Consider the following 27843-nt stretch of genomic DNA (forward strand, 5'->3'; position numbering starts at 1 on the left):
TTGAGTGTCTGCCTTAGGCTCAGGTTGTGATCCCGGATCGAGTCCTGCTTCGGGCTCCCTGCATGGAGCCTGCTTCTCCCTCTGCCTGTGTCTCTGCCTCTCTCTGTGTCTCTCAGGAATAAATAAATAAAATCTTAAAAAAAAAAACTTCAGTGGTTTTGGTAATCAGAATATAAATTTAGAGGTTGGGTTTGTTTCTTATCCTAATTTGGAATTATTATAAAATAATCGGGATGATTTTTGACTGCATCAGTCTGAATCACCTAGGGCATGACGTGTCCCCACCTACTCACTGATGCTGCCGTCATGGTGCCAATCAGCCTTCCAGACTCACCTGTAGCTAAAATGACACCCAGCTACAGTTACCCCCAACCCAGAATTAACACCAAGTCACGCAGCCTTTTAAGCTTCACATCTGTTACAAGTATCAGCAAGATCATACCACCATGACCCAGGTGGGGATTCAGTGGTATCGTTTTAATGAAAAATATTCACCACAAATTAGATTCTCCTCTGAAAGCCACGTTTTGTTGCTTTACATTGTTAGCTAAAATTTCTTCAGTGCATGTTTCACATTGTTAGGGAAGTTAGGAATTTCAGTATTTAAACAAGGCAAATGTTTATCTACTTCCTGGTTCCCACCCAGGGAACTGGCAGAAAGAAAACAGTGCAACACATTTTATTAAGCACCTACTATGTCAGGAGGACAGGGAGGGCTACCAAATAGGAAAATAAATATCTGATTCTGCCCACCATGGATTCAAAAGATTGCCAAGCACCCTGTGACCCCCAAACCTTAATGTAAATTAAATCACATCTTACTTTGAACAAATCACCTTTATGAAGAAATATAAAATTATATTAGAAATACAAAATTCAGCAAAACATCACGCCAGTTCTATTTTTTCCATTAATCAATAAAGTTGATGGAGTATTATTTCATCCTGATATATCTGAGGAACTGGGCTTGCTCCATAATGGTTCATGCTCCCCAACATTCTCAAATAGCTCTTGGCAACTCTCTCTTTCAAATTCCAAAAGATATTATAGCATAAAAGGTCAAAGTCTTCTCTGACAACATGTGGCAAAGCAGTGAAAACTATCTGTATTACAGCATTAGATCCAGTAATGAGAGGATGTACTTGTACATACTCCCATGACCAAAATATAGGTGTATGCAGTCTTTCATTTATCTGTAGATAAGTTCTCCTTTACGAACTCTCTATTACTTATTTCAGTGATGATGTGAACTGAACATACACACTTCATGACAAAATCATGCATTAAATGAGAAGACTTCTTTTAATTTCATTTGGGACTTTTCAACTTTTCCAATGCCTTTGATAGACATTATCATGATTTGCTTTCCAAAAGTCAAGATTTAAGCAATTAGTCAAGAATTGTTTTGCAACCTCTTACAGCAGATGTAAATGGCAATGAGTAACATCACTAAGAATTGTATTTCACAAATTTTATATAAAACACTGAAATGATAATTTCCTTCCTTAAAATTCCAGCCCAAGAATAAACATTCACACATACCTTCCACTTCATATGGTTGGTCGGTCCTTTTATTTTAGATCTAATGTCATGGTAATTAGTAGCAATACTGAATGGGAAACAAACCAAAGTTCTGAAATAGATTTTTCAAAATAATTATTCACAAGTTGATTTTTCTATAAATAAAAAGTGAGGTGAAATTCATTAGTAACATTAGTAGGGAGGGAAAGTCTAAGCGTCTTGTCCTTTAATATAGCAAGTTTTGTCTACAAGACACTTGGATAAAATTCTACTCATCCAGGTGCAGCCAGCAAAGTCATTCTAATACAGCGATAGTCTAATTTTATAAAATACTTAAACATTGGAGTTTTAAAGCATCATTCCTGGAATGATTTATTGTGTCAGCCCTTAGAAATATAACAGCACTGTGCAAAAGGAAAAACAATCCAAAAACGCTAGTTGGAAACATCCATAGGACATATGTTCATACATTCATGGCAGGTGTCCCCTGAAGAAATGTGCAGAATGAGGAACACCTTAAGCCTTAGCAGTTAAAGCCAGGAGATCTCAGGGAGGACAGTTAGACAAGAGAAAGTGCCATGACCACGACCTCCTCCTACCTGCCACTCTACACAGCAGCCAAGACCCTTCCGTGCACCAGCAGAAGCCTGACTCCAGGCTGGATGAGACCCTCAGAAAGATGACAGCATTGTCCTTCCTGCTGGCAGGGTCCCTTTATCTGTTCCTCAAAGTAACTATCACACTCTATTTTTAAAGCTAAAGCTACATTTTATGCCTTGGTTTTTACATGGTCAGATTTTCAATTTAAAAAGATAACCTTAAAAAAAAAAAAAGACCATCTTAAAAAAAAAAAAAAAAGGACCACCTAGGTGCACCTGGGTGGCTCAGTAAGTTAATCGTCTGCCTTCAGCTCAGGTCCTGATCCTGGGGTCCTGGGATCCTGGGATAGAGTGTCTCTCTCTCTCTCTCTCTCTCTCTCTCTCAAATAAATAGATAAAATCTTTTAAAAATTAAAAAGAAAGAAAAGATCAGTCTGGCAGAAATGGAGAAAATAAATGGAAAGATCCAGATTAGGAGCATTCGTGAGAATCAGTCAGTAGTTGTTGAGATTTTTTTTTTTTTTTTTTGTAGCTGGGAATCACTTTTTTGTAGACTAGACCACAACTTTGAAAATAATATCAGAAACCCAGGTCTGGGTCCAGCATCTTTTTGATACTGGACCCCCAAAATGTTAGTTTTTCCAAGTTTTCATCTTCTCACATAAAATCTATTTCCTCTTTCCATTTCCTGGAATGAAAATTCAACATAATAATATCTATTTCTCACAGCACTTGCAAATGAGAGAAGAATGCTTATATAGATCTAAGAACACAAGCATGCATACATACGTAAGTACAGTGGGTCCTCTATCTGCCAGGCAGACTGAACCCTGGGAGATGGGATGAGGACTGGAGTGAAAAAGGAAACCACAGTCTCTGCACCTCTTGAGCTTAAATGCAAAAAGTATATGAACGTTTTGTAAATTGCAACGTGTTAGATGATATCCGGTCACCAGCACTGTTATAGCACTTGCAATGATGAATGCACCATTTCAACAATTTTAAAATCCAACTTTTGCCATTATCTCAAGACACTTGAGGAAGGAAATAAGTCATTTCTATCACATATACAACTAGGTCACTCTGTTTACTGACACAACTCATGTTGAGTGTTGAAAGACCAGCACACTTCATTAAACTGTTGCATTGTTTCCTCCACATATCTAAGGAAACTGAGACACACTCCGTTCCTAATAAAGGACTATCCTTCAGGGAAGAGCCTGGTTTTGTGAAGCCCTGTTGTAACCACAAGGAAAGAAAGAAACTTCAAAGCCAGGATTAAGCAGTTCTATGCCATAAAAAGAGACTCTAGCCCAAGACCAGACAGCCTTCTAGCCCTGGCTGACAGTAATTCTGGATCCTCTTTTCGAGCAGCGCCAATTTTTCTGAAGTTTTTAGAAGTCTATGCCAGCACTGGCTTTTCTTCAGTTTGATTGCATGAAGTGACTATGCATGTCCAACCTAAGGGGATTACAAGTTCCTTCAAGGGAACTACACATAGAGTAGTTCACGTCTGCTACTGCACAGACTTCCAGTGCAATTCTGGCACACAACTTTAAAGGAAAGATACAGCCCACCAGAAGATGGACAAGGAAGAAGTCACAATGGTTTTATGCATGGACAGTTGTCCTCACCCCAAATCAAAGAATGTGAAATTCTAGTTACTTCTCCAAACATGTTGGCTTCAGTGTCTATTTTCCCCTGGATCTGCCTTACAGGAAGAACAGCTGGGCAGCCGCGCCCTGTCAACCTCACGGGCAGCCGAGAGACCCCACCACTTCATCTCTGCCTATGCCCACCAAAGGCCTATGGAAAGGTAACCCACATGTAAAACTCCACACTTGAGATTTGATTCTTCGGTGTAAAGTCTTTGTCCCCTGCTCTAAATATTCCCCAAAGTATCGACATATTCTTTTCAGTCACAGTTCTGTTTATTACATCATTTTCTGAAAGTGAGTCTTGATGGTGAGCGATGGCCTGTTCTCCTTGGCCTTTAATCCATTCTAGGATTCATCTCCCTGGACTGCACTGGACTGGACTGTGAGCTCCCAGCTGGCAAGAACTGTGACTTTTCATATTCATATCCCCCTACCCTTATTCAGTGCTATTATTTGCATACCAGGAATTCCTTTTCCTACCCTTGGTTGAGTTTCTTGTTCACCTCTCACCATCATTCAAAACATTAAGTGGGCATAATCAAGTGGACACCATTAGCAATTTTCCATTCTGAATAGTACAGCGAATCTGGGCTACCTAAAGTTTAAGGAGAATCTTAAAGGTCGGAACCATGCCTTATACATTTCCTTGTATTCACAGAATCCAGCCATATTGGTTGACTATTGAATGAATCAATGAAAGATGAACATCATAATTGTTTTTATTAAATGGTTACTATAAGGCAGCCCCGGTGGCCCAGCAATTTAGCGCCACCTGCAACCCAGGGCGTGATCCTGGAGGCCTAGGATCGAGTCCCACGTCGGGCTCCCTGCATGGAGCCTGCTTCTCCCTCTGCCTGTGTCTCTGCCTCTCTCTCTCTCTGTGTCTCTATGAATAATAAAATAAAAAATCTTAAAAAAAAGAAAGTGTTTGAAAAATATATAAAAAATAAAAATAAAAAATAAATAAGTGGTTACTATATGCCAGATCCTTCGTTAATAACACTTTAAGTGCATTATTGTTTTAATTTTCCAGTTACTGTGTGAAATAAATAGTATTATCGTCTCCATTTTATAGATGAGGAAACTGAGACACAAGTGAATAAACAAATGAACATGATGATACCATGCCTCTATCTTTGTATAAACATTAATGTAATGTATTGAATTGTATGCTCACTGTAGGCAAGACCCTCTTCAAGAGGCTGAAAGTAAGGCATCAGTTCTGAGTTAACAAATTATTGTTTTCCACACTGACAAAATATCCAAAGCTTGACTTCATTATTTGCTCATTCCTTTCCCACAAAGGGAAGGAAACTGGCTAACACCTGGTAAGTGTCACCTATACAAATGTTAATGAACAGATTCAGAACTCTGCAGTTAGTGAGTCTTTCCATTTATTTTTAAATTTTTATTTTCATTCCAGTTAGCATAAAGTGTTGTATTAGTTTCAGGTGTACAATATAGTGATTCAACACTGCCATAAGTCACTGGGTGCTCATCACAACATGTGCACTCCTTAATCCCCCTCCTCACTGGTAACCATCAGTGTGTTCTCTATAATTAAGAGTATGTTTCTTGATTTGCCTCTTTCTCTCTCTTTTATTTTATTCCCTTTGCTTGTTTGTTCTGTTTCTTAAATTCCATACATGAGTGAAATTGTACAGTATTTGTCTTTCTCTGACTTATTTCAGTTAGCTTTATACTCTCTAGTTTCATCCATTTCATTGCAAATGGCAAGATTTCATTCTTTTTATCAGTAATATTCCATTGTGTGTGTGTATCTTCTTCATTGATTTCTATTATAACTAATACTGCTATATACATGGGGTGCACATATATCCTTTTGAACTAGTCTTCTTGCATTCTTTGGGTAAATACCCAGTGTGACTGTAGTTCTATTTTGAAGTTTTTGAGGAGCCTCCATACTGTTTTCCAGAGTGGCTGCACCAGTTTGCATTCCCACCAACAGTGCAAAAGGGTTCCTTTTTCTTCACATCCTCATCAATACCTGTTGTTTCTTTTGTTGTCGATTTTAGCCATTCTGACAGGTGTGTTTCCACTGATTTTATTACATCACAGATCTGTGGGAAGGCTTATGACCCCTTAACATCTCTTCCTGGAAATTAGCAGGTTCCTACATTTGTAGTCTGCCTGTAAGCTCTACCCTGGAATTCCCAATAAGGTTGTATAAGATACCCAGTAAAAAATCCAAATGTAGCTTCAAACTTCAGGTCAACTATGTTAAAATTTCATGAAACTCAGTCTGACTATATTGGGAGCTAAGCTGAAATAGCACAGCCCACTGCCCTCAGGTACTAGAAATCTATGTGACACATACTGAAAATGTCTTCTCTGCAGGAGTTTTGATGTTATTAAAATTCTTGACACCTTCATGGTATTTAAAATATCCCCAGAAAAAAGCAGCTGGGTGGCTCAGTCAGTTAAGCATCTGACTCTTGATTTCAGCTCAGGTCATGATATCAGGGTCCTGGGATCCAGCTCCTCATCAGGCTCCAACCTCCCAGGGGAGTCTGCTTGAGATTCTTTCTCTCCCTCTGCCCATCCTGCTCCCTGCCCCATCATGCATACCAGCCCATGCCTTCTCTCTCTCCCAAATAAATAAATAAATCTTTTAAAAAAATATACCCCCAGAACATAAGATTAAATAATTTAATTTAAATAATAAGATAAGATTAAATTATTTAATTTAAATAATTTATGGAAAAATATTTGCTCTCCTTAATGTCTTTCACTTATTACAAAAATGATTAATTTTTATATTACAGATAAGCACAGAGAATCACATTTGTATTCTGTCTTTGAAGTTTTCTCTCTTATTTTTTAATTTTTTTTTAAGATTTTATTTATTTGTTCATGAGAGACACAGAGAGAAAGAGGCAGAGACACAGGCAGAGGGAAAAGCAGGCTCCATGCAGGGAGCCCAATATGAGACTTGATACCAGATCCCAGATCCCAGGATCACGCCCTGAGCCGAAGGCAGACACTCAACCACTGAGCCATTCAGGCGTCCCTTTTTTCTCTTCTTTAAATTGTGCAAAACATGATAGTCTTTGATACCATTTTGGAATTCTCAATATTGGGTTCACCTAATAACTATCATAAAATCATTCATTCTTAAATGATTCTTGAAAAATGTTTAAATCAGAAAACTATAATTTTTAAACGATCCAACTGAATAAGCCATCCTTAAAGGAATCCCTTAAAAAATACTCTTGGAAGATCAATTTGACACCTAACATACTCTATTTGAAGCAGGCTCTAAAGGCAAAAGAAATTATCCAACTCCACTCAGATCTCTGTAAAATTACCTGATATAACTTAAACCTCAAATCTGAAACATGTTCCCTCAATTTGATATCCTAAAAATTACAATTAGGGAAAATTAAGATATCCAAAACTTAAAATATAAAACATTTTACACCTATTAAGTTCAGTGTCCGAACTAATAATAAGAAAAAAAAATCAAGAAATAAACTCAGGTATCAGATACATGGCCCTGACACTTTACAGGACTTGAAAGTAAGTTTTATTTACTATATATTGTATCACCACTGCCTTCACATAGCAAGCCTGCGACATGTCACTACTGGATAACTTTCATCAATGTCAACCTCCATTTAAGATGGATCCACCCCAGTTCCTACCCTTTGCACATTTTACCAAAGAATTATAACTGAATTGCTTGCACCATGAGCTCCACGGAACTCACTTTACCACCATGTTGGAAGCAGACCTTGTCTTCTGTTCTCCTCATCAGTCACTGAATTCCCAGCCTCAGAACTGCCCTCTTTTTGGTAACAGCTTTTTGCCTACTTGATATCTGGTGCCCCTGGGAAGCAAACACATGCAGCCAATAACCCTTTCCCTTGATGCCTGACCAATCCACAGGGTTCTGAACCAGAGAAGCTAAGGCCATGATATTCAGGGTCCAGTGTTCAGAAGACACGTGGGTAAGGAGAGACCCAGGCACATGGAAGAGAGAGGAAGAGAAAAAACAGAACATTCAGTTAGCCCTTCATTTGTTAGCACAATGCTAGGCGCTTGACTTACATCCTTTCATTTACTCCTTACTAGTATTTTTGCGATACGTGGGATGTCTGCCATTTTTTAGGCTGGAGACTGAGGAGAGACTGAGGCTCAGAGAAGTTATACAACTTCAGCTTGTCTTCATTTTATCACTAATGAGGAGTTGAGCAAACGTTTGAATCCTTGTCTGATTAACTCCAGGTTCTTCCCTCGCCCGTCACCCTTCTGGAAAAGTCCTGGAAGCCCTTGGAGGAAGGGAGAGGGAAGAGAAGGTAAGGAATTAGTTATTCCTGAAGGCAGGCAGGCAGGCTCAGTGGGAAGCTGGGAGCTTGTTTGGACATGTTCCATTTTTGCCTCGGACAGCTCTAAGTTGGAAACCCTGTAACTCTGAGAGTCTATAAACTGTAAAACTCTACTTAATGATAGATAGCTATACTTTGTATTTATGTAGCCACATGTCAGACCCATTTCTATGGCTTTAGAGAAAAACGTTGAGAGCAAAAGAAGACATGTTTGTCCTGGACTCATGGAAAGAAGAATATCAAGAAGACAAGAGCTGTGGTGCTCAGCTCTCATGTTCATGAAGCAACTGCAATTTCATTAGTTTTGCTAGAAACACACACACAGGACTGAGTGTATCCATGACAAAGACCTTTCATGAGCACCTAACAGCTTGCTGCCAGCAGGGAAATAGGAACCCTGGGACCCAGTGGCCTCTTGCCATAGGCAGTGGGGGGCACACAGCCATTGGTAAAGACTTCAGTCTGGGGTCCGCACTGAACTACCACACACACCACGGATGATCTGTAAACCTCTCTTATATTTATCCCTCTGTGCTGTTTAATGTTTAAGAAGAAAGAAGAAAATAGGTGACCAAAAAAACATATATATATTTTCTTACACTTCCGTTGAGAATTGAGCTGAAGCGCCAATAATTGATCTAGGAATACATGGGTGGGAAGGTCTAAATGGTAATAGTTAGAGAACTTTAAAAATAAGATTTTAAAAAATTGTCAAACTCCTCTTGGGCATTTGCCAAAAAAAGAAACCTAGAAAGCAATCAAATCAAAAGTGATACAGAGAGATGAATCAGCAAAAAAAACAAACAAACAAAAAACAGCCATCAGTTTTCTTTGACATTGAAGTAAACAAAAGCCAACGCTATTTTAAGATAGGAAAAACCGGGTACATTATGAAAATCTTGGATTACTGTATTATTTGAGTGCATTCTGGGAAATGTATAATGGGAGAAAAAATGGTCCAAATCAGAAGATAATAAAAAATAATGAAAGAAGCAGAGTCATCAAGGACTATTAAAATCACATTTTAAATATATTCTTTTCAAGAAAATGAATTATATGCATATTCAAATTTATGAAATATGATTATAGTATGGCTCATAATTGGAAAAATATTCTAAATGGAGTTTGACTAGCACTGTTCCCTTTCTGGTAGACCAGCACTACATTTATTATTTTTCTTGACTTTAAAAACCTTCTATTTTAAAATTATTTTGGGCTTACAAAAGAGTTGCTAAATTAACTCAGAAAGTTCCCATGATGACTTCACCCAGCTTCCCAATATCCTGCATAACCTTAGTATAATTCTCAAATTGAGAAAATAAGTGTGGAACAATACTCTTAACTAAGCTGTCAATTTAATCAGGTTTTACCGATTTACCACTAATACACTTCTTCCGTTCTGGGGAGCCAATCAAGGATGTCACAATGCATTTAGTTTCTTGTCTTCTTTTTCTCTTCCAATCTGTGAAAGTTCCTTAGTCTCTCCTGTCTTTCGTGATTGTGATGTTTTTGTATAGCCAGGACTACATTTAAAATGGACTTTCTGGGGGGATCCCTGGGTGGCTCAGCTGTTTAGCACCTGCCTTTGGCCCAGGGCGTGATCCTGGGGTGCTGGGATCGAGTCCCACATCGGGCTCCCTGCATGGGGCCTGCTTCTCCCTCTGCCTGTGTCTCTCCCTCCCCCTCTCTCTCTCTGTTTCTCCTAAATAAATAAATAAATAAATAAATAAATAAATAAATAAAATCTTAAAAAAAAAAGGACTTTCTGGGACTAGATCTAAGATACAAATCCGAGTATTGGAACGGATAACGGATCAGTGTCACGAGGGTAAGATAATTCCGGAGATTTGTGCCCTTCTAGGTAGTAACTTTGGGTAGTAACCCTTATTCTAAAAATAAATGCTCAAGATATTTTGATATCCAATTTAACAAATGCCTTTGGGGCCTCTACAGCATCCCTTTTAATTAACCTCTATGGTGGGAAACTGTTGCATATCGAGTGGTTTTAAGGTCTGAAAATAGCCCAAGGTGTGCATGAGATGGAGGTTGCTGAGAAATGCCAGCATGGGTCGGAATACAGTATAACCATGTGGCAATGCAACAGCAAGAAGGAGGACACTTTGAAAATTGTTGCTAAAGAAGTTTGTTGTTGTTAATGATAAATTCCAGGGAGCTGGAGGTTTCTGGAAAATACTGGCTCCCCAGAAACAAACTCCATTTTATGACTCTCCCTCTTCCCATAGCCTTGTAACCTGACCTATAACTGTCTCTCCTGCCTGAAGATGACCCACCAGAGGCTGACTGCTACAGCAATTCTGTCTGGCATGGGGGTGTCAAGCCTGGGTCCATTAGGAATGCTTCACTGCTTATCAGCTGTGTGACTTCAGGCCCCAAGGCCAACAAGAATCAGGATTCCTCTGGTCAGGCTAATTTAAAAGATTTTTATTTTTATTTTAAGGATTTCATTTCTTTTTTCACGAGAGATACAGAGGGAGGGAGAGAGAGAGGCTGAGACACAGGCAGGTGGAGAAACAGGCTCCAAGCAGGGAACCCAACATGGGACTCCATCACAGGTTCCCAGGATCACACCCTGGGCTGAAGGTGGTGCTAAACAGCTGAGCCACCTGGGCTGCCCTTAAAAGATTTTTAAAACCTGAAGATTAAAAAGATGGAAAGAGAAGAAGGAAGAGGGTAAGAAGCTTTGAAGTGCAGGAAGCTCACACCCAACAGTATCTCTGCAGCTCAGAGAGAGCCCTGCAGGTACAGGAGAGCTACTCCCACCTCCGCCCCGGCCTTGGACTCTTATCTACACACACCTGCAGTTTTTGTGCTCCTCCCATGTCCTTGTCTGGATAACAGAATGGTCCAGCTAAAGTCTCATAAGGTCTTACAACGTCACTGACATGCTACATTTTGTGATAAATTCAATATTGTGCTCAAAATAACTCTTTTCCTCATTCAAATGTTCTATATATCATCCTAGGTCTCTACAGTTTCATTTAGCTTCAATTACTAACTCTACATGTTTTGGTTTTCTTTAAGGCATGTCTGACCTTTATAAACGACGGTTGGTAAAATTCATTTAGTTTCGCAAAACCACACACAGCCAGTGACAGACCAGCTTTGACCACACATTTTGTTCTTTATTATCATCACCGATAATCATCTGTGTGTGATTCTGTGTTGGGAGCAGGTGACAGAGAGTCACTGAAATGTTAGGATTACAAAACCTACACTCTCCTTCATACCAACTGTTGTGAAAAACCCTCAAATACCTAACTTGATATGAAATTATTTTCCTTTTCTTTCCTAACAGTTCTTTGAGGTCAAGTGTGAAATGATTTATGTATGATGGTTAGTAAGAGTCCAGAACATTTAGATATAAAAATTCTGGTGTGTTGGTTAAAAGGCAATGTTTTACAAGTCATATCTTTTAGTATTGAAAAAAAATATGGGCAGCAATATTACTGTGAAGACCATGAAAATATTTCTCAGGCTTGAGCACCTCATATTTTAGATGATGTAATTGAGGAATAGGGAGTTTCTGTGACTTGGCAAAGTCACATAGCTCATTATTAATAGGGTTGAGACTTATTCGTTAGACTTTCAGACCAGAGCCCTTTGCAAAATACTCGCAGAGTAGATTCTCTAGCAAGAGCACATATGCCTGTGGTGATACCAAAGCAGAATGCTGCTAGCAGGCAAGTGTAGTCTGGGGAATTCAAAAGGAGCAAAGAAATGGCAGAAGCAGGAACCACTCAATGCTGCACAGATTTATAATTCATTTCCATGGAAGTATGGTTCAAAATTACCATCTTGTTAAGGATCTCCACTGTTCCTCCTTCCTGCACCTGTGGCCAAAACTGCTAACCTAGCGGGTTTGACCACAACAGAAAACAAATCGATTTGTGTGGTTCCAGGAGAGCTGAAAACATTTTAAAAAATCATATGCACTTCAAGGAGGATGCTCCGGTCAAGCTTTACCACTGTCAAATGCACTTTGCCTTCTCTATTCACTGCAAAGTAAATAAAATTTATCCATCACTATGTTGATAAAATTCATATTTTGAAAGTCCCAGAGAATGTAAATTAGACTATTATGAATTTTATATTGGAAGACATAAAAATCAAGAGCTATAAGATGCTAGACCTAACTGAATTTTCCCACTTCTGAGGTATTCAAGAAGAAAATATTTAGCCCATGAATTTCTTAATTAATTGGCAAATATTTTTTCAGTATTCACTGGATGTTACAGCCCTTGCTAGACAGCTAAAGTATAATGATTGGATACAATTTTGCAATAAAAAAAACTTCTAGAACCTCTAAAATTTCTAATATATATAATTTTATTATTATTATTATTATTTATAGTTTATATATATATAAATACCTACTATGTGTTAAGCGGTAAGTGAGAGCTAAGGAAATGAAGGATTACACAGAGTCTCTGAACTCGCAGATACATAGAATGGAAGACCGCAATCATACAACTAAGTACAACTCTGTGATAAAATGAACCTAGTGCCAGGTGAACACAAAGGGAACACTTCATTCTGCCTGGGAAAAAGAATTTAAAAAAAGGGAGATGTCACATTGTTTCAAAGGTAACAACAAACAATGGTGCAGAGCATTCCAGTATATATGATGGAACCCGGGTGGTGGGTGGTGGGTGGTGGGAGTGGCACGCATGTGATCTAGACAGTCCTCAACTTCCAACAGGTCTAATTCCAAAGCTTCTTTGGAAGTTGACTGGAACTCCAAATCAACTGCACATTGAAACCACATTGCTCCTGATGAACAGGTCCTCAAACTAGCCTTTGATTAATAGCAATGCCTAATTTCTGAGTCTGGAACTAATCATCAGACCTAAGATCTATTGAGTGTTTACTGTATCAGGCACTGCATCAAGTCTTGCAATCTAAGCCTTGCAATAATGCTCTGAGCTAGGTACTATTTTTTTAAAAGATTTTATTTATTTATTCATGAGAGATACAGAGAGAGAGAGAGAGAGGCAGAGACACAAGCAGAGGGAGAGAAGCAGGCTCCATGCAGGGAGCCTGACGTGGGATTCGATCCCAGGACTCCAGGATCACACTCTGGGCTGAAGGCGGCGCTAAACCGCTGAGCCACCCAGGCTGCCCTGAGCTAGGCACTATTATAATCAACTCATTTTACAGAGGAAATAACTGAAGAACAGAGAGATTAAACAACTTGATTAAGGTTATTCACATAGCTAGTATGACTAGCCAAGGTCTATATCTAAACAACTAGACTTTAGAGCTGGGGGCTTAATCAAAACAATCTCCCCTTGAATGTCAGAAACCATATAATACAAACAAGAGGAAGAAGAGGGAAGGATTTTTATGTTCTGTTTCCTGTATATAGGGCTAGCCCTAGGAAAGATGTGATGCTTTTGGCATTGGAATACTTCCTGGTAAGCCCCTAAATGCCCTGTGATATTATGGCTCAAAAAAAAAAAAAATCCCTAGTATCTAGACCATACCTATATCTAACATTTAGCAACTGTGTCTCCTTATTCAGTTCCAATGTCCATTCCATTTCAACTAGGTGAAAAAAGGAAAATAAGCTATTTGAACTAACTTATATTAACATGTGGAAGACAAATAGTAATCTTATCTTTCCACAAATATTTACTCTTTAAATGAAGATACTTATTACTCAAAGAAACAAGGTGAGGAAGGTGAAATGGAAGTGTAGTTGGCCGCATAAAAGGACCTTGTCTGCTATTCTAAGTTAAGAGTACTTAGGGCTTTTCTCAGCATCAATTACATTCCAGTCTTCACTAGTCAAATCAGGCAAACTGGTGTTGCCATTCCACCTGCAATACAGTGCTTAGCTACCAGCCCAGAAAGTTTGCATTCTTGTCCTGGTAGCAAGTAGATCCTTTTTTTTCTAGTTGATAGATGGTTCTTTTGGGCACTTCAAAGCAAAGACATTTCTGTTCTTCCCAAGTCTTTCATTCAAAGTTCTGAGTCTATAAACTGGCTCAAGCTTGGGAATTGATGGAGGGGCTATGACTCTGGGTTCATGATTCAAGTCAGACTTTGGTTCATTTGTCCTACAACTCTTCCATGTATACCGATCAAGTCAGAATTTAGTAGATTGCTTATCTATTTCACTTCTAGGACACTATGAACAAGCCAAAGGCCAAGTTCTCTTCAGGTCAGACTACTTTGATCACTGCTTTGACTCCACTGACCATTACAGTAACTACCCACCTTGGCTTTGGAAATTAAGTGGGCCATTTGATGCCTGGGACCTAAATATCTCCATCGTATCTAAGGATTCCCAGCAGTGTCCACTGTAATTTTTGACCTACAGAGAAAAACAACCACAGAGTTCTTCAAGAATTTTGAGAGTCTCCTCACAAATTATTTCTCATTTGTGGAGAAAGATGTGTCCTCTAGACCAAGGTGCATGAGTTGTTCTTGCAAGATAAATTGACTCTATCATTCCAATCTCTCTAAGCTTTTGGATCTCTTCCTCTATAGAGTACCAAGACACGTCTGGCATTACAACTCAGTGTAGGTCACCCTTTTCTCCATGTTCCAGCCAACCAACCAACCAGGCAAACAAGCAGAACGCTTTCTAACCCCTAGAGTAACAACAATGAATCCAGAGTTTTTTCTTAGTGGTTTCATATCAATAAATTTGGCCAATCAAACCTTATGTTTCTTCTTTATATTATCCTATACCCTTAACGCCCATTCCAACATATATTCCTCAAATTTCTGTCTATATAAATTGGAAAACTCAGTTCTTTTGGATTTTCATGGGTCACACTTTGTACTTCACCTTTAGGAGCCTGCTGGAACCTGAGTCTAGTTATAGGTCTGGAAACAAAGTGGAGATGGAAGTTAGACAAATTAGCAGTGTCTGCAAGTACGTTAAATTACCTTCATCTATAGGAAGCATAGACTGGTATTTGTATGCCGATATTCATTTTTCTCTTTCTCTATCACTACAACAGAACCATCTTCCCCTCATTTTTAGCTGAGCTCATTACCAGCCAAACTAAAAATATTTTCCAGATTTCCTTGCAGTTAGGTAGGTATATAATATTACTAAACTCAAGGTAATGGGAAGTGAATAGAAGTGAGTCATTCAACTTTCAGATTGTGTCCTTACAGGGTAAGGAAGAAGTGTTCCTTCTGTGTTTACTTCCTCTATCCTTCAGTTTGATATAAATATGGGAACAGGCTACCTTGAACCACAGGGATGAGTGAAACACTTGTAAGATAGCAGAGCAACAGTAGCTTCCCCAGGTAACATCATGGAGCATAGTTAACATACCAGCGTTGGATCACCTACATCTTGACTATCATGTGAGAGATATAAAGTTTATCTTACCTAAGCCTCATTAGCCTAAGAAACAGAAAGGTCTTGTGAAGAATAGAATTGTCTTTGCTTGAAACTGGCCGAAAGGGTCATCTATCGACTGGAGAAAAGAATCCACTTGCTCCCAGGAGAAGAATACAAACTTCTTGGGCTGATAACCAAGCACTGTATGGAAGGTGAAATGGCAATAGTGGTTTGCCTGATTTGACTGGAGTGAGACTGGAATTAATTGATGCTGACAAAAGCCCCAAGTTCTGCTGAATTGATTCTGGAGAGCTCTGAGCAGGGGAAGTCACACCTGGAAAGGATGGAAAAGGTCTAGAGGCCAAGATGGAGCTTTGAGGTTCTCTAACACTACAGGACACACAAATGTGAACCCAAGATAATCCTGTTGTCTGGGATGAAAGAGCAAAGACAAATCTAGAGGAACATCTCTGAACAAGATATTTGATTTATTAAAAAAAAAAAAAAACAAAAACCACCTGCACCTGAGGGTCAGTGCCACCAACAGTATCACTGTAAATGTACAGATCAAGGAGAGGAGGGAAGTCTTGCACTAAGCTCACAAGAGATGGCTGCAGAGGGAAGATAAGAAGCTTGGTGTTGACCAAACCAATTCTCAAGGCAAGGAGGAGGAGGGGAGTCAGGTGAAGAGTTCAGAGTTGGAAAAATTATTTAAAGAAGGATCCATCTGAGTTTGGGTGATAGAATAAATAACTCCTTAAGAGACTGATTAATGCACTAACAATGAAATTTAAAAAAAAAGAAATAAAGAAATTTATTTCATTTCCAATAGCATCAAAAACACTAAAATAGTTAGGAAGAAATTTAACAATAAAATACTAAAGAGATGAAAGATATCTATGCTGGGGCATCTGGATGGCTCAGTGGTTGAGCAGGACGTGATCCCGGGGTTCTGGGATCAAGTCCCGCATCAGGCTTCCTGCAGGAAGCCTGCTTCTCTCTCTACCTATGTCTCTGCCTCTCTCTCTATCTCTCATGAATAAATACATAAGATCTTAAAAAAAAGAAAGATATCTATGCTGAAAACAAGATATTGATGAAAGAAATTGAAGGCAACACAAATAAATGGAATAGTATCCCACAGTAATAGATTGGAATATTGTTAAGATGTAAATATCACCAAAAGCCATCTATAGACTCAATGCAATCCTTATCAAGATTTCAATGGCATTTCTTATAGAAACAGATAGAACACCCCTGAAGTTCATATGGAACCACAAAAGACCCTGAATGGCCAGAAAAATCCTGAGAAAAAAGAACAAAGCAGGAGGCATCACGATTCTTGATTTCAAGTTATAAGCTATCGTCATCAAAATAACATGGTATTGGCATAAAAACAGACAAATGGAACAGAATTGAGAGCCCAGATAGAAACCCAAAATTACACGGTCAAATAATATTTGACAAGGGAGCCAAACTAATCAACAAACTAAAAAGCTTCTGCACAGAAAACCAACAACAACAAAAAGTGAAAAATGACAATCTATGCAATGGGAAAAATATTTGCAAACCATCTATCTAATAAGGGGTTAATATACAAAACATATTAAAAAAACTCTTACAACTCAATAGCAAAAAAACAAATTTACATATACACACACAATGAAATATTATTCAGCCATTAAAAATGAGGAAATCCTATCATTTGCAACAACATGAATGGACCTCAAAGGCATCATCTAAGTGAAATAAGTCAGACAGAGAAACACAAAACAAACACTGTATGTATCATTTCACTTATATGTGGAATCTAAAAAAAAAAAAAAATGCAGGGAGTGGAATAGGGAAGGGGATTGAGGAAGTTGGTCAAAAGATAAAACTTTCCAGTTATAAGATACACAAGTACCAGGGATGTAATGGACAGCATGATGACTATAGCTAACCCTGCTGTATGAGATACAGCAAAGGTGTTAAGAAATACTAAGAGTTCCCATCACAAGAATTTCTTCTCCTTTATCCTTTGCTTCTTTCTATTCTTCTTATGGTATCCATATGAGAAAATGAATGTCACCTACGGTGGGTGGTCACTTCACAATATATGTAAGTCAAGCCATCATGCTGCACACCTTTCATTTACACAGGGATGTATGTCAGTTATTTCTCAATAAAACTGGAAAATAAAAATAAAAGGAGTAAAGTCTTAGCAATATCTTCATCTCCAGATGACTGGTGAAATTGCAACAGAAAATGAGAACTAACCACACAGATAGATACAGAAGATCCATTGTTTTTTATAAATGTATCTAAAATTTGAAATTCACATATCAAAAAAAAAGTAAATATGTCCATCCATGATATCCTAGTTGAATGTGGGATTGTGTCTACAAATACAGCAAATAAGATAATTCAAAAGTGGCAGTCAGAAACTTTGCCTTCCTGTATGATAAAATGAAGCAAACAAAAAAATATATATTCTGCAGGAAGCTTGAAATGTATTTAATTACCATTATATATATAGTTTTTTAAAAATTCTACCAATAAATAGAAGAGATGCAAAAGTTTTAGGTAATCACTATTAAATTTTTAAAAATATTTAGCTAAGTGCTCCACACCCATTAGATAATTTGGGGGTAGGTCACAATTATGAAGTAGTCAAAAATGTCTGGCATGTTCTCTCCACAGATTCTGAGTATGTATCTTTCTTGATCCTGCCATGTCCTGATGGTCTGAAAGGCCAAACGAAGGATCTGGTAAATGTGATAAGCCTCATAAATGCTTATCTCTTACAGCCAAAAACTTTAAAAATGTTTTCCAAAACAGCTTTGTGTTTAGCCTCGATTCAATGATATATTTGTTTTATTTTGTACACCTGATTCCATGTCCTCAAAACAACTGTTTAAATCTACACATTTTACAAAATTTAATGCTTTATTAAAGCAATCACCATATTGCTCTTAAATATCCAGGAATGCCTATGCTAAGTTCTGAATATTTATGGGAAAAGTTATAATATCATATACTGTATATGAATTTCAACTTCATATACAATTATAGTAGCAAAGGAACTAAAAGAAAAATGCCTGTGTAAAATAAACAAAATAATATTCGATAAAGACTATGAAAATGGTGGTATAGTGTAAGAAAGTCAAAAGTAAGCACTGTTGGCATAGTTCTAGGGAGACCATATTATTTAACCAGAGGAATGCAATTGTGCATATGTAGAATATTGAGCAAAACCGGTGTGGAAAATCCTGATAATTAAAAATTCTTCCACAACACACACATACTCACTTTCAATTGCATAACTTGGCTGTAGGAAGGTACAGAGTTGCTTTCATGTGAATCCCACCTACACATATCAGTATCCTTATGACCCATGACACTACCTGTTAGTCTTAATTTCTGTTACAACTTTCCTCAAGCATCCTTGCTCTTCTGTTCATCTACATATATGCACTAATACCTTCCATTTTGAGAACCTGCAGAGTGTCAAGCATTATACAAGGTGCGCAGTGCATACTATCTTACAACTGCCCAAGGAAGGAGGCAGTAATAACTCCCTTTTACAGAAAGAAAAGAGAAACAAGCAAAAACAATTCTATGATCACATAGTAAAGGGCAGAGCCAGGATGTGAATGGAGATCTCTGAAACTGCCAAGTCACATATTTTTCCTGAAGGTGAGGTCCAAAGCAGCCTGCTTAGCATTGATTGTGAACAAGCATATATTGCTTGTAAAGTAACACACCCACTGCCAAACCTACAGGCTGGACACACAGTTCCAGCTTCCACAGCCCATGCAACAAAATGGTCGTATCCATCTGTGTTTACAAAATATTTTATTTTAGAGTTTAACTATATACGTCTTATTCTTTCCACTATTACTTTTCTATTTTCTGAAAGTGATAAATAGTATTGACCTAAATGAGACTGGGAAGGTGTAATAGAAGAGAAAGTAGCTTCAGACACTGTTATTCAAACAGCTGAAATTTCCTTCCCCTGAGAGCTACAGCAGGGGCAAGGGAAGGAGACCTCCAATCAGGCATCATCTAGAATTCTTGGGGTGTATATAAGTGTGATTTCAAAATGCCACATGCCACATAGGGAGAAACATATTATGCTGTAAAGAAAAAAATATATTAAGTAGACTCACCCATACATAATTCAAAAACAACTCTATGGTTTTGCTTTTTTATCCAGTATCTCTAAAAGGAATTTCAGAAATTCTTCCAGGATTTGCACAATTACCCACGTGTGATTTCTTTTCTCAGAGCATTAGTTGGTTGTTGATTCCTTTTGTGTTTTATAGTCTCCTGTTCTGCTCTGTTCTTTTCTAAGCTCTAGCCACTTCATTTAGGGTAAGCATAAGGCAGTGATGCCACGGTGGCTCTGCCCCTCCTGGACCAATCTGTTCTGTCCAAGTCAGCTCCCCTCCTCTGCCCTGAAAATGGTCAAGTTGGCTCTTTAGGCAGAACATTAGGAAACTCCAAGCAGCACTGGGCAAAATGGAATGAATGGGTCAAGTGCATATGAATTAAGATGTACAAATCCAGTTCTGACCCAGGAATAGACTCAAATCATAGTCTTAAAGATGGGGGGGGGGAGTACAATCATGTTAATAGAAAACAAGTGCAAAAACATTTGTAAAGTACTTAACAATGATCAGACATTTTATGATTATTAGAGATTTCATAATATCATGGAAAGTTTTGTCTTTTTTCCCCCATGTATTATTTATATAGATAAAAAATCAAAATGGCTACCCAAGTAATCAAAAATAGTTAGGGAGATCTTTAAAATTTTCAGTTTCTACTGAGGCGGGAAAATCTGTCACAGGATATTCATTTTGGATGATAAACAAACATTGTAGTTTTTATTTTGCTTTTAATGCTTACGAGCCACATAACACCTGCTTAAAAGAGGCCTGAGTTCACTTCTCACTTCTCTGTAAACTTCTTTGAGCAGGAAAAAAGAAAAAGCTTCAGTGTCAGTTTAAACACAATGGCAGCTAATTTTCACATCTATCATTAAGTGAAAAGGCTAGAGCGTATCTGTGCAGAAAAATTTCAACACCAATATTGGAGAAATGTTTTGTTTTGTTTTTAAATACACAAGCGTCTGCAAAGGCCTGGCTTTGAAGGTTGCCTTGCCCAGATATAAAAATAGATGGCTAAAATGTAAAAATCGATTCTAATGGCAAACAGATCACTGCACTCTCCCTCCGTGACCAGGATATTAGGGAGACCTGAATATTTGATTTAGTAGCACCTTGGGAGTGGGCAGACCTGAAAACCCTCCAATAACCTTGAAAATATCCACTTCTTGTTGAGACTTGAACCCCCAAACCGGGTGACACCTACCCAGTCCCTTTTTGTCACTACAAGTACAATGATTAGAAGGCATCTAGTCCTTGGTAAGTGGTTGTCTTTCCTAAGCGGCAGCCAGCAAGTGAGGGGGTCCTCAGAGTATCAGCACCCCGTCTTCCAGGAGCTCTTGCAGGCAGGGCACGAGGTCCGAGGTCCTCGGGCTGCACCTTCCCTTGGGTTCAGGGTCGGGGAGGAAAGAGACCGGGGCCTCCACGGCGGCCTCTCCCAACACGCGCTCGCACACCCGCGCGCGCACACGCAGGTTAGCCTCCCTCTGTTAGGCCAGAAGATGCGTGGAATCCAGACGCGCGCTGGGAAGGGCAGGCGGCCTAGGCTCACCCGGGCCACAGGGCTTTCCCGGGAGCCAGGGAGCGGGGCGAGGGGCGAGCGGCGGGCGGGGCTCGCCTCTGAGTCCCTGGAAGCGGCTGTCCTTCCAGAAAGGTCCCCTCCGCGAGCGAGCCACTGCGCGGAGCCTACCTACGGAGCCCAGCGCCCAGGAACAAGCCAGAGGGCGGGGGTCAGGGCCCGGGCCTTGCGGGGACCCCCTCGGCGGGCAGCGCTCCCCGCTCCGCCCCGCACCCCGGGGAGCCTCGGCGCAGCGCCCTTGTCGCCGGCTGGCGCCTCGCCTCGGGCCGCGGGAGCTGGGAGTGCGGCGCGCTCCTCTCCTCCGCAGGACAGAGCCCAAGGAGTCCTCCTGATGGGCTCTGCGGTGTAGACCGCCAGTGATTAGACGGAATGGCACAGCCCGGAGGGCCCGAGCAGCCACGGAGCGTCCCGGGCTGCCGGGAGCCGGGTTCTGCAAGGGCCGCCGCTCAGGGAGGGGTGGGTGACCGGGCAAACGGCGGGCAAACCCTGCCGCCACGACATTCAGCCCGGAGTGGACCGCGCTGGCAGCGGGTCACCACCTGCCCGACTCTTCCAAGAGTCAGTAATGGTCAGCTGCTACCCGGAGGGGAGGCTGCAGAGGGAAAGGCTGGGGAGGAGGAAGTGAGGATGGTAAGGAGGGAAAAGGACCCGGGCATCAAGAGGAAGAGTTTGCCTTCGGCCCCTCGCCGCTCCCCAGGCCCCCTGCCTGCCTCCTCTGCAGGGACCATCACAAATCAGCCCTCGGACCGAAAGCCCCTTGTTAACTCAGCCACTGGCTTCCCCTGGGCAAACAGCAACCGTGCCAGGCACGGTGCCAGGTGCTTCGGATACACAGATGATCCCCAGACCATAGGTATATATGTAAGGCAGCAGTACCCCGGGTTTATTTCTCCCCCATGGCTCTCTCCAAGCCTTTTCCATTTTGAAACTTAAGCAAACTGGCAGAGAGAGAGAGGTCCACATAGACTTCCTGGGTGCTGCGCTCCTCACCTCCACGAGTGGCTGTTAAGGCTGAAGATCCGTGCAACACAGTCCTGCCTAGAAACTCAAATGGCAGAGAAAGACCAGCATGTGCCACCGTACCCCTCCGGCTGCCCCCAAGACCTTCATGTCCTCCCCACAGACTATTGTCACTCTGAAAGCCTTCTCATGTTTTCCGAGGAAGTGTCTGACACCCCAATACTAGACTACAAAGACCTCCCAAGTAGCTGGGATTTAAAACACTCAGGAAACACTCTAGATGCCCCCCCTCTTTATACTTCCTGCACAAATAAAACACTTAGCATAGGTGTGATCTTGAGTCCTCAACCTCTAGCACACTGCAGAAAGGAGGCTTTTTTCTACGAAGCCCACGCTTTCTTTGTAAACGCAGCTGCTACTTGGCAAAAGGTATTTTGTTTTCTAGCTCTGGTTGGGGAAGCAAAAAGTAAGGCACTGTCAGTCATTTCTAGAAGTGGGATTCAGTGTAACAGGCACCTTCTATTAGAGAAGAAACTCAGAAACTCTCACTCCAGGCAGGCTGCCAGTCTTTAGACTTGACACCCAGTTGCCTTTAACGCCCCCGCTGGCCCTGTAGAAATAGTAAAAGCCTGTACTGGGAGTTGAAGAGGCTCCCTTCTGGCCTTCCCTTAACGCTCACTGGTCCCAGGGAGTCCCAATCCAACTCTCTAACCTTTTAAAGATCTGTGAGGGACAGGGGTTGGGGGGGTGGGAGGTGGGCTGGACAGAGGAGCTGGGTCTTGGTCCTCTAGGGCCCCAGCATCCAGAGCTTTTGTTGTAGGGGCTTTTGTGGAATAAAAGACAGTAAGCGACCTCAGGGCACTGTTTCCCTGTGCCTTCTAACTTCTTTTCTTTTTAGAGCGGCCAGAGTGCTTCGCTTCTTCCGTCACAGCTGCTGGGATATGGAGTGGGGGCGGACCGGCTTAGGTACCCCCTGGACACACCATGTGCTGTGCGTCTGCGGACAAGGGGGCGGGCGGAGGGGACTCCGGTGCCATGCTGCATGGCACCCTGGAAGACAGTCTACCAGCGCCTCCCGGCCAGATCTGCATCCTTTGTGCACAAGTCAATACTCTACGAGAGAAATTCCACGTGTAACTAAATTCAACACAAAGAGTCTTCAGCACATTGCGGATCCCGGCCGCCGGGACCCTGCGCCTGGGCCCTTAGCAGAGACCCCCGGGTCGTGCGCCCCAGCGCGGCAAGTGAGAGTGCCCAGCTGTGCCACCCGCCACAGCTCGCGCGGGACTCCGCCGGCCCTGCCACCGTGGCGCGGGCTCCCCCGGCGAATCCCCGAGCACTAGAGCCCTTAACTTAGGTTTGCTCGGAAGCCTGGCCCCCTCCCCAGGCGCCCCCGCCCCAGGTAACCTTGGAGAGTGGAGCACACTCACCTACTGCCAGGCAGATGGGGAGCAGCAGCCTGAAGATGAGCCCGCACACCACTTCCGAGGCCATCGCGGCGGTCCGGCGAGGCGAGCGCAAACCCAGGGGAGAAGCTCGAGGGTCCCTACAGCGGAGGCGCCAGGTCCATGCCCACCTAGGGCCTCGGGCGGCGGGCGGCTCGCAGCCGACCGGGCATGGCCCGAGGCAGGGCCGTCGCGCCGTCCGCCCCGAGGGCGCGCTCCCCGGGCTGTGGGCCGCCCGTCGCCTGGCTCTGGCTCGCCGCTTGCAGGTCTCTCCGCAGCGCTTCGTGGGGCGCTCGGCCGCCGCGGCCCGGCTAGGGAGCCCCCTCGCCCAGCGCCGGAGCCCCCCGCGGCCGGCCCATGGAGCGCGGAGTCCCCGATGCCGCGGTGGCGGCCTCTTCAGCTGGCGGCCGGGCGCGCTTCGGGAGGGTCCGGGGCGGCGCGGCGAGGCAAAGGGCCAGGAGGGCGTGCTGTCCTTCAGCCCGGGCTCCTGGGGCGTCGCTCGGGGCCGGGACGGCAGCTTTCCTCGCAGAAGCCCCTCCCGAGCCCGCGCGCCTCTGCAGCCCGCCGCCGGGCGCCGGCCCCCTGCCCACGCAGGCTGCGGCGCGCCGCCCTCCGCCCGGGCTCCCGGAGCTGCCCGAGGTCCCGAGCCGGCCCGCGGCGGCTCCTGGAGCGGCGGCGCGGCTCAGCCTCTGCGCCCCCCGGCTTGGTGCCGGAGAGACCCGGGTGCGAGCGGCCAGGCGCGCAGAGCCATCCCCGACTGCACCCGGCTCGCGCGGTCGGTCCGGCGGTGGCGCTGCGAGTCCCTCCCTCCCGAGGAGGAATCGTGCGAGCGTGGGCAGAACCGAGACGAAAGCACACAGCCGGGGGATCCGGCTCCAGTGCCCTCCTCCACGGCCTCAATTTAAAAATAATAATAATAATGAAACGCAAACCGAACGCCGTCCGGATGCCGGCGCGCCCCCCGCCCGCCGAGGTGCAGCCTCGCCCCAGCGGCGCGGCCCCGGCTCCCCGGAGGGCGCGCACTTCTCCACCTTCAATGAAACTTTCGAAGCCTCACGCGGGGACGGGCGTGTCCCCGGGCCAATGGGACCGCAGCTCCGGAGCCGGCGCGCGGGGAGCCCGCCCCCACCCGCGGCCCCGGCGCGCAGGAGCAGCCCGGCCTCGGCATCCTCCCGCCCCGGCTCCGCGCCTTTTCCACCGCCGCTGGCTCCTGCAGACCCTCAGCTCGGCCCCGTCCAGTCACTCTGCAGAAACAGAAGCCACACATCCTGGCATCCTGTCCACTGGGACTGCCCCGGAGCTTGCCCCAAACCCAGAGGATCGTTAGGTGCTCCAAGAAAACTGCACAGACGTGTCACAAGAGTAGCCAGGAGCTTGAACAACTCTGTGGGACTGTCCCTCAGGCCAGGTCCACAGTACGCAACGCGCGTTGATTGGGAAGAAGGGAACCCAGAATCAATTCAGACCCAATGACCCCGTCCATATTTAACTTTGTGAGAAGTTTCCATGCAGAATGGGCTCTGAGAAATCCCGGGTCTTTCTGGAAATGGGTATGGGCTTTCAGAAATGTACCCGCCTAGTACAGTTTGGAGAACTCTTCTTTTCGCCTCAAATTTGTTTGCTCCTTGTTATGACTCCCGGGGAAAAGAGTATATATACTGTTTCCCTTTTCTCCTAATAACCTCCCTTTTTTCTTGTTCTCAGGGCGAGATCTAGAGAAATCTGGTACCAACAGGGAGACACCAGAGTGTCTGAGTCCCTCATTTCACCATTATCCAAGAGAGTTATCCAGCTCCTTGCTGGAGCACTGTTGGAATCCTCAGAATCCGGAGGCAGATGCTCTGACCTGTAGGGAGGGCCATTCAGAACTGGGGTTTCACAAAGAGGACAGAGAGGAAGAATTTAATTTCATTCAGCACCGGCATTCTAGGCTTGAATTGGTTGATGATGGAAAATCTGCTGATGAAAATTATGCAAACCTTGGTTCTCTGTGATAAACAGGTCTTCCTTTTTCTGAGATACCATAAACTTGTGTTTTAAGGTCAGATGCCTTACCAAATTCTCTAACAATGACAAACTGAATCATGACGTTTTTTAATGAAGACTGGAAGTAACAAAATCTTGTGAAGATACCCCAAAATTTAGATCATTTGTGTGTTGTGGAGCTCTGAAGAAGCCTGGATATCTAAACCCCAAATGTAGCTATGTGTCTAAAAGTAGAGGTAAAGGAGACAATAGGAACTTAAATTATCAGCAGATCATTGACCACTACCAAGAAATGTTTTGCATTTTGTAGACTCTGCACCCTTTCTGACCTGCCTAGCATTTGGATGTTCATAGATGGTGTTCCCCCTCTTTCTCTCTCCCTCCCTGGTACAACTTGCTCTTGAGACTTAACTAAGAAGTCACAAAGCCCTCCCGAATTTTAAATGGTATTGTGTAACTACCTGAACTCTCAATTGTCTCTGAATATTTCCTCACATTCTTTCTAGGCTTTCCATATGCCCGCTGTGTAGATACCTTCAAAACAACTAACTTGGGTGCTTAAGTGTCTTAAGAAGACACAAGAAATGTAGCAGATAAGTGATCTTACCAAATGTAGTTCTTGCTTTCTCTGCCACATTGTGTGCCTATATGGCTGTTCAGGTTTTAAAGATAGTGGGATCCCTGGGTGGCTCAGTGGTAGAGTGTCTGCCTTTGGCTCAGGGCCTGATCCCAGGTCCAGAGATTGAGTCCTACATCAGGCTCCCTGCATGGAGCCTGCTTCTCCCTCTACCCATGTCTCTGCCGCTGTCTCTGTGTCTCTCATGAATAAATAAATAAAACCTTAAAAAAAATATATAAAGATACTAAGAACTGGATCCCGCTTTTTAGTCTTACCAACACATACACCCAAGGAGTTTTAACTGTCTAGACTACACATATAGTAGTAGTGGCCGCATATGACAGCCACCTGGGGAGCTTTCGGTGGAATCTATAAATGCTCCATCTCCATATCCAGAGATTCTGATTTAATCCCCCCACCCTCCCCTCCATGACTGTATTTTTGTGAAAGCTCTTCAGGTGATGCTCAGGTATACAGTCTGATTAGAGAATCACACTCCTCACTTACATATCAGAACTCAGGAGACGCACTATTGGTTTTCAATACTAGCCTCACCAAGCCAAATCCACCTATTAGGAGCTACATTTTCACAATGGGGTGACTCAAGCATGCATATCAGTAGCCAGTGGCATTGTCTTTACAAGGGCTATTTTACCCTAAAATTTACCTAAATCGAGAAGTGGTAGGTATCTAATGTCTAGACAGCTTTGTTTTTAAGGACTCTCCAGCCCACAAGAATATTGATCCCATTGGTCAGGAGTCCTGCATGGCTAGAGAGGTTGATCCTTAATCTGAGCATGAAACCTGGCATAAGGTAGCAAATACTTTGGGGGATAAAATTAACTACATAGAAAATTCACAAACACATTATTTTGATAGTTGATGAATGCCATATGATCCCCCATATAGCACAGGTGGTGAATTAAGCACCAGTCACTCCATGCCTCTCTGCATCTACATAGACAATAGTGACTTCTTTTGATTATTACTGAGAGTTTAGGGTATTGGAGTCCTCATCTAAGGCGAAGAAAGCCACACACCTACATAATATGCAGTGGCATATACAGAAAGAGACAATTTACAAAGTAATTAACCCAATTTACAGAGTAAATTAACCCAAGTGTCTGGTGCATAGTAATCATTCAATGAATATTAACTGCCATCATTACCATTATTATTACTATTGCCATTGTTATTGCTGGAAAGCCAGGACTGGTTTTCTGAAACTGTCATGCTGAAGCACAGTAACCTGCTCCCATACTTAGAAAGATGCACCAGCCCTCAGTAATATGTTTAAAAACTGTGGCACAGTTGAGTCATAGACTTTTTTCTCCCTCAATGTTTGCGTTTCAGCAATAAAGAATATGGCACTTTGTGCCTTGCATGGGTTTCATCTCACCTGTTTAGGTTTTATCTTTTCTGAACTTGGTTTAATGCTACCCTGATTGACAAAGTCATCCAGAAACATCATCTTTGTCCCCCGTGCTAATTTTCTCTCACATGCTCTATAGGCAAACACTGTCCCATATCATGTTTCGCCCTATGTCCTTTACCATTCCCTCAAATGCTTTGTTAGCTTCTTTTGGGAGATCTCAGGGGTGGATATTGTCTCATAGGGTCACTTTGCAAACCAGTATTTCCCAGAGGAACCT

The 27843-nt window shown here is 42.6% G+C and overlaps 1 protein-coding gene across 5 annotated transcripts in view; it reads right to left on the bottom strand.

Annotated features, from left to right (window-relative positions):
* Window positions 1-23715, bottom strand: part of PIEZO2 (piezo type mechanosensitive ion channel component 2) — a 440872-nt gene extending 417157 nt beyond the window's left edge. For 4 of the 5 annotated variants that reach the window (XM_038543881.1, XM_038543880.1, XM_038543879.1 and 1 more), the window contains exon 1: window positions 23572-23714. In XM_038543881.1, the coding sequence (XP_038399809.1) occupies window positions 23572-23635 (64 nt within the window). In that variant the 5' untranslated portion in view covers window positions 23636-23714. Of the gene's footprint in view, window positions 1-23571 lie in introns of all 5 variants that reach the window. The other variant, XR_005362693.1, reaches the window with a different exon arrangement.
* Window positions 23716-27843: the final 4128 nt, after the last annotated feature.

This window comes from Canis lupus, chromosome 7, assembly GCF_011100685.1.
Source record: "Canis lupus familiaris isolate Mischka breed German Shepherd chromosome 7, alternate assembly UU_Cfam_GSD_1.0, whole genome shotgun sequence".
NCBI classification, from domain to species: Eukaryota; Metazoa; Chordata; class Mammalia; order Carnivora; family Canidae; genus Canis; species Canis lupus.